General features: G+C 38.5%; 1 protein-coding gene across 2 annotated transcripts in view; it reads right to left on the minus strand.

Annotated features, from left to right (window-relative positions):
* The window catches only part of LOC145985032 (3'-5' RNA helicase YTHDC2-like), a 108,952-nt gene that overhangs the window by 29,357 nt on the left and 65,213 nt on the right, over window positions 1–14,382 (minus strand). For both annotated transcript variants that reach the window (XM_083118542.1, XM_083118541.1), the window contains exons 23-24: window positions 12,524–12,679; window positions 10,112–10,245 (exon numbers count right to left, since the gene is read on the minus strand). In XM_083118542.1, coding sequence (XP_082974668.1) covers window positions 10,112–10,245; window positions 12,524–12,679 — 290 coding nt within the window. The remainder of the gene's footprint in view (window positions 1–10,111; window positions 10,246–12,523; window positions 12,680–14,382) is intronic.

Raw genomic sequence — 14,382 nt, forward strand, 5'->3', positions numbered from 1 at the left:
CATGAGTAGAATACCATCCCATCTTTACTACGAGGAAACATCATCAGCACATCCAGAATCCTCATGTGAACTCTTCTCTGAATATTTTTCTAGCTTCTATTCTCCCGAGCAATGCCAGCTGCTAGATACACTGAAAACTAACAATCTGCTCGCGATACCGCAACTCACACTGACAAGTGGGGAAATTACATCAAAGCTTAAGGGCGTACAGAAAGGCAAAAAAACAGGTTCAGATCTTCTTCCCTCACACATCATCTCTGCTTGTGCAAATGAACTCAACCCGACATGTTCACAGACTTACGTAGTGTGCTAAAAAAAAAAGATAATCACAACAATAAGTTCATAAATTGATGTAAATATTGTGTACATAGACGGTCATACTTTCAAGTATTCTTTTTTTCTCTTCTCTCTTGTTATTTATTCACAGTGTATTATTGATTGATTGATTGATTGATTTAGTTTATTTTACTTCCCGTTTTGAGCTTCTTGGCTAATTTGCAAAGATGGGGATGAGTGATGAAATGATGAAATTGATGAATGGACATTCACAAACAACCAAGCCCGACCGGGATTCGAACCCGGGACCCTTGGCGTCGCAGCGCCATGTGCTAACCACTCGGCCACAAGGTCGGGCTCACAGTGTATTATGTTCAACATACTTGGAAAATGTATCCTGTGCTGAACAAATAAATAATAATAAATAAATAATAATAATGAAATGCCATAATCTGAGTAGAAGTTTCCATGTGTGTGTGTGTGTGTGTAAATTACTTTTGTCCGATTGCGTGGCCACACGTTTGCAGCAGATAGGAAATGGCTTTCCGGTTTCACTATTTAAAATAGAGTTAAAGTAATGCACTTGACACAATATGCATATCACTGTGCCACACAACAACAGCCTCCCACTAGTTGTCTAAAACCAAAAATGTGCTAATTTGAAATGGGATCCCACGGTGTCACATTACATGAATAGTTTTGAACACAGGGAAAATTTCGGATACTGAAGTCATTATATAGAAAGTTTGCATTTACAATCTTAGTTCATGAAATTAATATATTTTATTTTCTCTTTGCCTACTTTTTTGACAGTAATAAACGAAAATCCCGTTTGAGTTGAAATACATTAGTTATAATGTATGCATGAAACAAAACCCCCTGCAACCAGAGGGGAAAGCATATCTTGATGTGACAACTTCCATACAAAAAATTGTGATATACCTAGTCTTACCATAAATACTGTCAAAGTTTTTCGCGGGCCACATGGAAGAGAAAGAAATAGAAAAAAGGTCCCTCCGGGAAGGACAGATTAGGGAGGGGAAGTGCGGCGGGAGTCTCTTCCAGGGCCCTTCTCCTACCACCCGGGTCCCAGGTTCCTCTCCCCCTTCTTTTTTCCCCTCCTTCTCCCCCCTCTCATGGGGGGCATCAATACACCCTCCCACACCTACACCCACACTTACCCACACCTACACCCACACCCACCCACACGAAGAGAGGGAAAGAAGAGTTGCCCCTCTCTCTCCTTTCTCTCTTTTCTCCTCTCTCTCTTCTCTCGATCAATGTCTCTCTCTCCCGCTCTCTTTCTATTCATCGCAGGGGTTCGCACGGGGTTTGGGGGCGAGAGAGAGAGCTGTCCCTGTCTCTTCCGTCGGGAGAGGAGGAAGGTGCGTGGGGAGTCTTCTCTTTTCCTCTTGAGTTACTTGCTGGGTGTAAGGGAAGAGAAGTGGAGAGAGGGAATGCCAGGGGTCCCGGGTAGAGACAGAAAAACGAGAAGGAGAGACTCTCCTTTCACCTCTTCTCTCTCTCTGTACCTTTCCTCCCCTCTTTCGCAGGGAGGGGGCACATAATTCTCGAGGGGTACAGTGGGTAAACGGTGAAAGGGGAAGGTCCAGGGAAGGTAAAATGACGAGAGAGAGAGAAAGACATGGGAAGGGAGAGGGCCCCCTCCCCCTTTCTGGTGTGTGTGTGTCTGTTCCAACAGAGAGAGAAGATAAGTCTCCTCCCCCCCCCAAAGAGAGGAGAAGTAGTGAGAAGATAGGAAAACACTCTCTTTCACTAACTCCTCTTCTCTCTTCCAACCCCTTCCCACCCCCTCCCTAGGGGTGCCTCCTCCTCTCTCTCTATTCTTCTTATCCCCTACCCCCATTTTCTTTCTTTCTCTCTCTTCTCGGGTCCACCCCCCCTCTTTGGAGGGAGGAGAGGATATAAGAGGAGTGGAGAAGAGTGGGATGGAGACTGTTTCCCTCCCACTCAATACAGGGGCAGAAAGTGAAGATTGGGGGAAAAGTGAGGGGGGGGTTCTCTATCTCTCTCTTTCCTGTGAAAGAAAGAGAGAGAAAGAGAGAGAAAGGGGAGCCTGGGCGCCCCATGGGGGGGTGAGAGGGGTGGATAATGGGATGTGGGAAGGAAAGAAGAGAGAGAAAGAGAGAGAGTGAATTAAGTAAATTGACACAAAATGCTGAGAGAGATTTTAATATCCTAATAACATTACTGAAATGGATGCATGACAAATCAAAATCACAAATCAATATTCATAGTGGCTGCCCTTAGCACGCACACATTCCGTAAGTCTATGTGGCCACGCATCAATTGAATTACGCAACACATCGACTTGAAAATGAGCAACTGCCTTCAGAAGAGACCGACCGCTTTAAACTTTCAATATTGGGATGTCTCTTCTTACAAGCCATCTCCTGAAGCTTGGACCACAATTTGTAGTTCAAAGGGTATAGGTCCGGACTTGCAGAAGGCCAATCTGAAGTGGAAATGAAGTCTGGAACATTTGCTATGAGGGCACGCTCCATTTCTGTGAAAAAGGGGTAAAAACATCAGCCAAAGTGTACCAGCAGACAGTGCTTGAGAGACTAGTCAAGAATGTCAACAACACTCTCTTCCATGGTCAGAACTGTAGCTTCTAGCAGGATTCAGCCCCAACATATGGGGCCCGAACAACACAGCAGTGGCTGGAGGCAAATGTACCAGACTTAATTTCCATTTCGGATTGGCCTTCTGCAAGTCCGAACCTATACCCTTTTGACTACAAATTGTGGCCCAAGCTTCAGGTTTGGCTTGCAAGAAGAGACATCCCAATATTGAAAGTTTAAAGCGGTCGGTCTCTTCTGAAGGCAGTTGCTCATTTTCTAGTCTATGTGTTGCGTAATTCAATTGATGCGTGGCCACGAAGACATAGCGTATGTGCTAAGCATGGCCATTTTGAATAATGATTTGTGATTTTCATTTGTCATGCATCCATTTCAGTAATGTTATTAAGATATTACAATATCTCTCAGCATTTTGTGTCAATTTACTTAAAACTTTGTGACAGTATTTATGGTAAGACTAGGTAGAAGCGAACGTGCACCCAGAGACCCATTTGTGTCTATATATCTACCTACATATAGTAGCTGTGTCTGGGGTTTCGACATGCTGACCCCACGTCACCCCATTACCAGTTGAAGAACTCCGCACCTCTAGGTAGGATTGTGGGAGGGAGACTGGCAGTTGGGAGATAGGCCTGTCACGCCAAGGAATATTATTATTATGTTTGTGTGTACGTTTACACGAGGAAATGGCAACATAGATAATGTCCCTAGTTCTATTGCTGATAGAGGAAAATGTGGTTTGGATCCCATTTTAAACTGTAAGTCCAGTTCCGATTATCCTTGCTGTACATAGTGAACTTCAACACCAAACTCAAACAAACAAGCATATGTATGACGAAACAATATTTCTATATAACTCACAATTTTTGCAGTTAATTCCAGTGACTCTTGTTCCAAAGAATATTGAACGTTTCATCTTCAGTTGTATTTCACAACGTGTTTTTAATATTGATTATTGTAAGTAGTGAGCTTTAGCCACAACACGACAAAGAAAATAAAACATGCTTTACACTCAAAATTATCTCTACTGTCAGAAGATCTGTTGGTGTAATATTTTTATTTTCATCTTGCCACATGAACAATAACAAAATATAACGCTACAATCATGTAAAGACTTGTAATAAGGAGGTCCCATGTTCGATACTTGGTCAAGGCACATAGTGGTTCGCATCACACTTTAAAACACTGAAATACAAAGATAATGAAATAATTAATGTGTTACAAGTTGGTAATCGAACCTTGGACTTCAGCTTACAAAACTGACCTTCAACCGACATGGTCAAAAACCATGGTGAGGAAACAAAGCTATTCAGGTAATTTCTCCATAAGATTACATCTTTTCCTGACCAGTTCGAAACTTTTGATGTCACATCTCGCTAATTACATTAATTTGAAAACAATACACTTAATCAGATAGTGTTTGTATGCTGTGCACATTGCTGACAGAATACAAGTCAAGCTTGTGCATGAAAATGAAGGAAAACGTAGCCAAGTCGTGCTTTTGTGGAAGGTGAGTGTTTCCAAGCCTAAATGACCATTATGTTCTAGCTTCCATCAACATAGGGGATTCTGCTATGTGACGAGGGATCTTATTAACCAACGGCATACATATTATATTATTTTTAAACTATTTATTTAAAAAAGAAGAGTCATTTTGCTGGAATCTATGGAGAAATTCATTCAGCTGGTATTGATTTTACGAGTCACATTTCTATTTTTTGCTCCATTACGAAAATATCGTGCACTTGTAAAAAAGGAAAACCTGATAATTTTCATTTACTGTTAAAGTTAAATGAGAGGACAACCACTGACTTATTGTTAATAGCCTGGATGACATGTGTGTGTTTGTGGGGGAGGGGTACCTCCTCTCATGTGCCTCCCTGACTGCAACATTAACTGTTCTTGCTTGGAATTTCTATTATTTTTCCCATCACATATTCAGTGCCGACTTTGCGGTTATGTTTGCCAAAGTGGATGGGGAAGGAGTTTATATATTCTTCAAGTCTTCTCCCAAGCTAGGATAACACTTTTTCTGAAAGAAAACATAAGGTTTTTTTTTTTTTGCATCATTTTCAGGAATTACAACAGCACTATTTCCACCTCGCTTATTCAAATTGCATTTTTTTTTTTTGTTATTTAGTGTTGGTTTTCTTCCATTTTCGGCTACTCACAATGATGAAGAGAGACTTAAAGAGAACATCCATGATCAGGCCAAATTCAAACCCGGAGCCCTCACATTCTAACGCATTGTGATAACGACTTCTTCAGAAACGTCGAAAATGAGTTTTTTTAATATATTTTTCACGAATTTTTCACATTTACTTTACTTTCAATGTAGATGTGGACAGTCCAGTTAATTAATATTTACGCTGAAATCTTTCTGTTAGCCCTTTTCTTTGAGTCTGAGAGAGACAAAATTCCCTGCATGTGGTTAAAATGTTTGATAGTAAGCAACACTGCTGGTTTCCGAACACTTGCTTCGGCTGTACTGCCAGACCCAAAGCTATACTTCAACTCAAACGAGTGTGCCACTTTCTGTGAACAGAGAAGTGTAACAAAAATAAATACTAGACAAAACTACTTATTGCAGACAGTTGGTTCAGTTTTTTTCAGGGAAAACTACATTCTTGAGGAAAGTTAAATATTTTCATTCTTCCTTCCAACAAGTACAGTTAGAAGATGAAGAAAAATAATTAATTAATATTTTACCCAGGGTAGACAAAAAAAAATATTTGGGCACCAGCTCTCTTCCTCAGGAGCCAGTGAATCCAAGTAAGAAAAGTTACACATTTTGAATTGTGAAATTACTAATTATTTTAAGACTGGAATTAAAGTAATTAATTCTTGCACCGGAGTGCTAAACCACTAACAGTATAAATAAATATGCAATATATGCTAATATATGGCCGACTCCACCATATCGCTGCAGATTTCAACATTCGGCAGACAACAGTGAAAAAATTGATAATGGCATGTTTATTATTCAGATTTAATAATATACATGATTCAGAAAACGCACATTAAAAAACACATACTGTACTCATCATTAAAAAAAATGAAATGTCCATAAGCAAACTCGAAATATTAAAAAAAAAAATAAAGAAATAGAACAATCTGAAAATTCAGGCACCAGATGAAAATTTTCAGATGCCATGGCAACCGGGCATTCTGTATTTTTCTACCCCTGATTTTACCTGAATATATATCCATTTGGTTCAACCAACTCTAACTGCATTGGTATGAAGGTGAGATGTCAAAATTTTACTTCTTGCACTGAAATTTCCCTGTTGTTGCACCAAGAATAAATCAAGCTTCAATGTGCTACGACAAGCAGTTCACATTTTGTGATGTATTTTGTGTATATCACTAGGGAACGGAAGTTTAGGTAAATAAATGTTTTTTCTGCGATAAGACAGAGACCCTCGTTTTTGCCAAAATTCTGATCATAGCCTTATATGTCAACTCAGCAAATTTTATTTTACATAAAAACACATATTTTCCAGTTTTCCGTATGTAAATACATATTTTGCGAATTTTTATTTTACATACATAAAATCGCTCATTGACTTCAGCTACCTCGAAATCTTCCAAGGAAAAATGTTTATTCTCGCACCTCTTTCAATATCGAGAGTGTTAGGTTTGCTTTGTCTTTGAACACGCTCGCTGACAGGCTTCTGGCGCCTCGCCTACGATCCTATTGGGGGAAAATATTACCCCACTGGATCTAACGCACAAGTTCTAATATCTAAATGTACAGATTTTTGGGGGGGAAACCAAGGTTTTCAAACTTTGTGCCAAATTGCACGTGTTTTGGAAGCTGAAGTAGAGGAAGCTTTTGAAAACTTCAGCGTTAGTGGCATTCGTGCTTCAAATATGCAAGAATTGTTTCTTGTGACGTGGAGCGATCTTTCTCACAATATAAGATGCTTTTTAGAGACAATCGTCACAGATTTACAGCGGAGAATTTGGAGAAAACTATGGTGATTCACTGCAACTCTTCCAAAAAATAGCTCGCTAAGAGGTAAGCATTTAGAAACTGATTTTAGGTGTTTAAAATGCATGTAATATTTTGTTTTTGTTACCAAATGTTTTTCATTTTTATCACATATTTTCCTGTTTTTATCACATATTTTCAACATTTATGACACATAAAAAATAAATATTTCTGAGTTTTTTAGCACATAAAGTTCCGTTCCCTATATATCACCATATTTGAATAACCCACGCTTTTAGATTCAAACATAGTTCATTAAGGAACAGCTTTCGACAAACTTACAATGCTCGCATTGCACTGAAATTTGTTTGTTGTACCTCCATATGTATGTAAAAAAAAAGAAAAATAAACCAGAAATGAAATGTCAAGGATTTTAATGTAGAAATTATTCAATGTTGCTGGCAGGTTAACGTAACATTAGATCAATAACAGGGTGTCTACCGAAGTGACAAATCCAAAATTCTTGACTCTTTCTTGACCTTTTTCGTCTTTTCTTAACATTTATTTAATTGCCCCCTACTTATGTATAGTATGTATGTATGTATGTATGTACAGTTGGAAATTAACAAAATAGGTATTTTTATTGAACATAAAACCACTTCCACAAGGCCGGTAAAGATGAACACTGCAGCTGTACTTTAACAAAAGATTTAGACTAGCTTTAATTTATTAATGCATGCAAAAATTAATGCTTCAGACTTCCTCCTGGATGAAGAATGCAATTCTTAAGAAACAAAGTGAACAAAACTTAAACTACAAGTAAACATAATTTTAGATTTGCAAATATTCAATTTTATCAAATCCCAGTACAGGTATACAACAATGTGAATTCACTATACTGTAAAAAAAAATTAAAATTCTTGACTTTCTTCACATTGGTGACTGGTAGACACCCTGAATAACCAGCAATTTTAATTAATCAGCTACTATTCCATGAATTAGGAATAAGTCTCATCAACATTATTGAAAACTACCGTATTTATCATGTATAATGCACACCCTAGTTTTTGATGGGGAAAAGCAACAAACAATTACATCTCGTATATAATGCACATCAAGAGTGCATGACATCATACCTATCCAATGAGTCACCAACCAATGCCACCTCTCCACCAGGCGCGTCGCCTGATAATGTTCTAAATTACGTACATATTAAATGCACACACATATATTTCTTCGAAATAATACTTTTTTGATGTTCGAGTATACACACACAATTTAGTCTGATACGACGTCTTTCACGTCTGGTAACTTTTTAGATAGTTGGTAACACTGACTCCCACTGTGTTCCACGGTTGCGATGAACACAATGACCATGTTGTGTGTTGTGAACTGGCAGCTAAGGGGCTGTTGGCCACTATACCCCGAAAATGTTCACTGCCCTGTGCAAACATTATGGTGCGAACCCTGATCCAAGCTGCAATACTTCTTACATTCGGCACCAGGGCGCAGCATATATGTACAAGGCACATCTAGGAGGACTCGAAAAGAACGGCGCTACATAGTTGCAACCTTTAGTGAGAAGTCGCTAAACCTGGCGGATTTTAAATTCCAGTGGGCGACCAGCTAACCTCTACATTGTACAAGAGGTAAGTACTCCCAAATGCGTTATTAAAAGAACATTAAAAATTACTGGTACACGAAGTACAATTGGTTATGTGGGTGCAATGTTGTGAACAGCGCAATTTTGTTTTCCTTGTTTATTGTTTGGAGGCAGCAATTCATGGACAAACACAGGACACATCCTGGGCGTTTGTTACCATTTGCACATGCTTCTCGCATAAAGAGAGACTGCATCTGGATTGGAACGATTCATTTCGTGTAATGTACAAGATCAAGGATGGTAAATATGTTTGATTGATTGATTTGGTGCTTTAAGTCCACTTTATGCACAGTAAGGCTAATTGGGACTGGACCTACAGTTTTAAGTGGGATCCGAACTACTGTGTGCCTCCACCGGGTTTCGAACCGGAACCCCTCGATTATAAGGCAACGACGAGTAAAAAGACTTGAAAAGAGAGCACTTAGAATAATGTACAAACTAGGCTGTAGGGAATCTTGCAAAGAGTTATTCAGGGATAAACAAATAATGACAATATACTCCCTATACATCTATAAGGCTATAACGTTTGTTCTAAATACTGGAAGCATGACTAAAAATAACCAATTACACAACCACAATACAAGGGGGGAAAGATAATTATTACCAGAACCAACACAGACTCAATATCTCAAAACAATCACCAATGAATGCCGGAAAAATATTCTACAACCAGCTGCCTCATGACATAAAACTGATATCTCCAAAAGATAAACAAATACAAACAATAAAAAAAAAATATTTGACAGAGAGAGCTCTCTACAGTATGAGAATTCATGGAACAAGACAATACAAGGCCAATGTATTAAACAATATGTATTTTAACCTTTTGCCGCCCAAGGCCTTTTTCACATGTAAGCCTCTATTGCCCGAGCCAATTTTGAGCTAAATGCAGAGTTTCAATTAAATGAGTGTGCAGATCGGAGGCTAATTGCCCTAGAGAGACGAGTGATATACCGTTGTACGCGGAATAATCCAGAGATTCAGACTGTATGAATGTTTTGCAAATTCGGCGTATATGTGGTGGGGGAGGGGCTAACTCTCAAAATTCCAACATTTTGGAAAAAAAAAATTTTGGTTCCCCCACCCTCCCCCCAAGAAAAAAGTACATGACAGTGTCGACATGCACATGGAAATGATCGCTGACATGTAAGGAACACAAAAATATTTGCATTATTATCATATGACCAATGTAACTTGAGTTGTACCCCCAAAAGGAATGGTCGGCACGCCACTGATTCAAGCTTCAAAATGCAGTGGTACCTTGAAATGACTATAGCTCAGAAACTAAATGCCCTAGAGATATAAAAGATATACCGTTGTACGCAGAATGAATCACAGATTCAGACGATATATAATTTATGCACATTCGGCGTATACATGGAGGGGGAAAGGGGGGAAATCCCCCGAAAATACTTTTTTAAAAATGGGGTTTCATATTGCCTGTCCAAATTATTCCATGCATAATACATATCACAGTTTTTGGGAGCAAAAATTTGGGAAAAAAGTGTGCATTATACATGAGTAAATACAGTAATTAGAATCCGAGCTATTTTCTATAATCTAATTTTCATTTATTCACAGTTCACAGATGCAATATAAATTAATGCATGATGCAAAGAAGTTGTCTAAACTTACCTTCTGCGCCTTCAGCAACTTCCTCTCTGTTGTAGGAGTAAATGCCCACAAGCCTCGACTTAATGAAGCCTCAACAGCTTTTTGGCTGCTTGCTTTGATAACATAGTAGGAAGTTCCCGTACTAATGGGTAGACCTGAAAAATATTTGTTGTCAGAACACTGCAGACAAAATATATTCATGTATCATATATAAATTGGATTATAGCTACTAAAAAAATCATTCTGGTAAATAGTTCGGTCACTTGACATTCTCTTAATACTCTGGTTGTAACTTATCATTTATCGCAAAAGGAACTAAGTTGTAATGCATCATTCACGGAACGAACTGTAATGCTGCATGCTTCCTGCTCTGCTTATTCACCACGTTATGTTGCATCCAATTGTAAAAACAAGTTGCAGAGAATAATTTTATTTCTCTTTTAAATGTAACATGCACAATTTCTCTTGGTTATTTTTTTCTTAATCATTGCATTCACATGCGCATTCATTATTGGAATGGTTCTACCTGGGTCCACATACCATTGTTGGAGCGGGTATCGTTGGAACTGGCCTGCGAGGGGGTAGGGGATGGACATGGGCTCATGTTGCCACTGCCATAAGACTTGTTACTGCTGGTGTCTGAACGTTCAGCTGAAATAAGTTCATTCTTGTAATCACTATAGCAGACTGTAAGGAAATATTCCTCCTTTCCCCACAAAACTGTCTTCAAAGATCAAATTCTGATAAATTCTATGAGAGCAAGCCAAGTAGCAAAGAGCAATCAGAGCTTGATGCTACATGACTCAAACCCAGTTGAAAAGGGTAGGAACTTAAGTGTTTCTGATTCTACATAAAAAAAAAAGGAGTCTGTAATACTGCAATAAAAGTGCTGCAAAAAATTATGCATGGAGAACATTGATATGATTCTGTCAAAGCCACAGGAGCTTCACTTCCAGATGTTAATGTTATTTTCACCACAAGACAGACCATCAATAATTAATCAGTTTACTGTTCATACTGCATGCTCTAAACTACAATCCAGCCTCCTTGAGTCTGGCCTTCTAATACCCAATATTAAAGCTGCATAAAAAGGACTGAAATTTTAATAAATTAATAGGTATTCTATTGAAATTGGCAAATATAGGCATATAAGTTAATCAGCCTGTAGTGTAAATTTCTGTTATTTTTATGAATATACATGTATAATTCATCTTTTTTTTTTTTTGCACAGAAATGTCTTAAATATGCAGTTACTTTTTCAAAGGCAAAAACTTATTGCAGTCCTCTGGTTACATGCATTAATTAAGGAGGTTAATTAACCATTCACATTCTTCAAAAAACATTTACAATTTTATATTGGATGGGTTGACATCTGTATTGGTAAATTTTACATCAGTACTTTATCAGTATTGGTAAAAATTTAATATTGATCCATCCATAATAAATTACAAACAACCATAGCAAAATGGCCACCCAATTGTACAGAATTTCAATAGATGTATTCTACAGAGGCATTTGGAAAATAAATAAATTTATTTTCCTGTCATTAATTTCCTACAAATATATATTCTAAAGCTTTGTTGATGCACTATGTAAGTTAATAGAATATATAAAGTTGTCACAAACACCACATGCACATATAGTTAGGACATTGTTATGTGACATTCATATTTATATGAATGAAGCAAAAATGCAGAATTCTTGAAAACTTCACAAAACAAGGATAAAATTCAGTCAACGTTTCAGTATTGTATCTCTTGGTATGGTACTGAAACCATGTATAAATAAAGAAGTCTACCACAGAAGGAGCCTCATTGAAGTCACCAGGGCATTCAACTGACACATACGAGAGACAGGTTTGAATCCCTGAGCAGATGATCTCTGGTATTAATTTTTCTGTTAATATTCTTACATAAGAAGCTGTGGGGATCACCCAGCCTATCATCAAGAAGTACCTGGAGTGTTTTCCTGGGTGGTGGAGACTAAAGGTGGCTACAGATGAGATTGCAAATGTGTTGGGCCCTGCCTCCACACCTGCACTGGTGCAATATATAGGCAAAAACTATATTTTTTATAATATGCCATTTACCCTCATCAATAATAATTTACATTTGTCATAAAAGTCAGCATTATATTGTGCTAACCTCACTGAACAACGATTATATATTATAGATATTCTGAACTACTGATGCAACCAACTTAACCTATATTCCCCATTATTTCCACAGTATAGGCTTGTACTTTCCACATGGTTGCAAAAGTCTTGTGGTGCAGAAATTATCCCTCACAAAAGAATACATTAATCTCAGTTCAATATAGTGTGTGTCAAAAATGTTGCGTGTATGTGTGAAAAATCAAAAATGCTTAACAAGCTGGACTATGTGTAACATGCATGTAAGTCTCTAGAATATATTTCTCTTCATTAAAACTAACCATTAGTCATTGGCTGTTTGGATAGATCTTGTTCCAATTTTTTGGGTGAACTGTCTGAGAACTTTCGCTGAGAACGCATCATGAAACGAAGTTGGTTTTCACTATTGCTAATCGAGCTGTCATCAGATGCTTCTGTATCATCATTTTTCCTCATTCCTATAAGTAAAAATGGACTAAATATTCTTTACATACAGAAAAAAAAAACATTAAACACTTCATACCAGAGAAGGTGAAACTAGAAATTTGAGAACAAGGTGTCATTAATTGTGGTACAGTCAAACCTTTATTATACGCTTTTCAACTAGAATTTTTTTTAACATTTTGAAAAGGTAAAGGTAAAGTGTTCACCTGTGCATAGCACCACGCCATGAAGGCGTATAGGGGGTGTGGGGGTAACGCCCCACACTTTCTTGATCCGGTCGTGAGTGGGGGTGATGTGATCAGCATCACGCCCCTGACCGCCTTTACCCCCAGGGTTTCCCCCAGGTACCCATGTTATTCGACGCTGGGTGGGCGCCGGGGCCGCTTCCACCGTTAGAAAAGTTCCCGGATTTGAACCGGCCGGGGATCGAACCCGGGACCTTGAGCATGGTAGTCAGACGCGTTACCGACTGAGCCACCACGGCCACTTTTAATTTTAACATTTTGAGTTATTGGAATTACATGTATAAAGTGGCAAAATATAAAACCTTGGACGGTAAAATTGAGGTGGTTCTATTTCTGCAAACATGAAATATTTTAATGGTTCTATTTCTGCAAACATGAAATATTTTAATCATAAAATGTAACATAAGAATCTAAAAATACTATAAGGGGGTGTTGAAGTTGTTGTTTGTTTTAAAGTTTGACTTGACTTTGAATATATACTATATCAAAAACAACAAAAACAAAAGAGAGCCACGCTTTACGCGGACACACGCAGACCCTATTCCACGTGTGGTGTTCCGTATAATAACAGGTATCCCTTGAGATACCTGTTAAGCAACAGACGAACTTTAGCCTAAATTTAATAATCAGTAACCAGGGGAGCCCTTGGTAGGCTTGTGATTCACTTCAATGATAAAAGGTCAGACACCTTTGAACGACATATTTATTAATAAAAAACACCGCTTGTGGCATAGCTACCACCAAACATGAGCATTTCACTGTACATAACACACAAAAAAGATATACAAAAGATTCTGTACTTACATACCAGCCGTTTTCAACTATACTATTCATACCTGGGGCCTTACACACACTATTTCACCCTTCACAGCCACATCCCGACACATGGGCAATTTTGGGGTACACAACACTAAAAAATTGTAATTCAATCCTCCCTTGGTGTAACAAAGGCTTTGGGGGAGTGATGGATGAGTTTTCTGGCTTTTCTTGCATGGATGGCTGAGAACAACTTGGATATTAGCTGATATCCTATGGATGCTATTATGGCGTCAGTTCTGCCGACCATGTGGTCTGGATTTCCACTTTGGATGAGGGACACAAAAACTCGCTATATTGCTGAACTTTTCACTGGGATCATTAAGTGCTGTTTTGGACACAATATCCCACTTGGTCACCCGCACTTAGGTCCATGTTTACTATAACTGGACCTTAGATCCCTGTTTCCCTTATGCATCCTTTGTTGCTGGCACAGGCAGCCATTAACACACTGGATTCTGCCAGCAACTTCACAGGTGACCTGCTCTCAGGTGGGTCTGGACTACAAGCGAGCTGATACACCCAGCTCAACACACAATAGGCCATCTGAAAGTCTGCTGTGACATCACAGCCTTGAAGGCTTCTCATTGGCCAGCTGGAGTCCTCTGAGACCTTTCCTTGTCTGTGGGAGAAGTACCACTTTCTCCCACATGTGA

The sequence above is a fragment of the Lepisma saccharinum genome, chromosome 3 (genome assembly GCF_977018435.1).
Source record: "Lepisma saccharinum chromosome 3, izLepSacc3.1, whole genome shotgun sequence".
NCBI lineage: Eukaryota > Metazoa > Arthropoda > Insecta > Zygentoma > Lepismatidae > Lepisma > Lepisma saccharinum.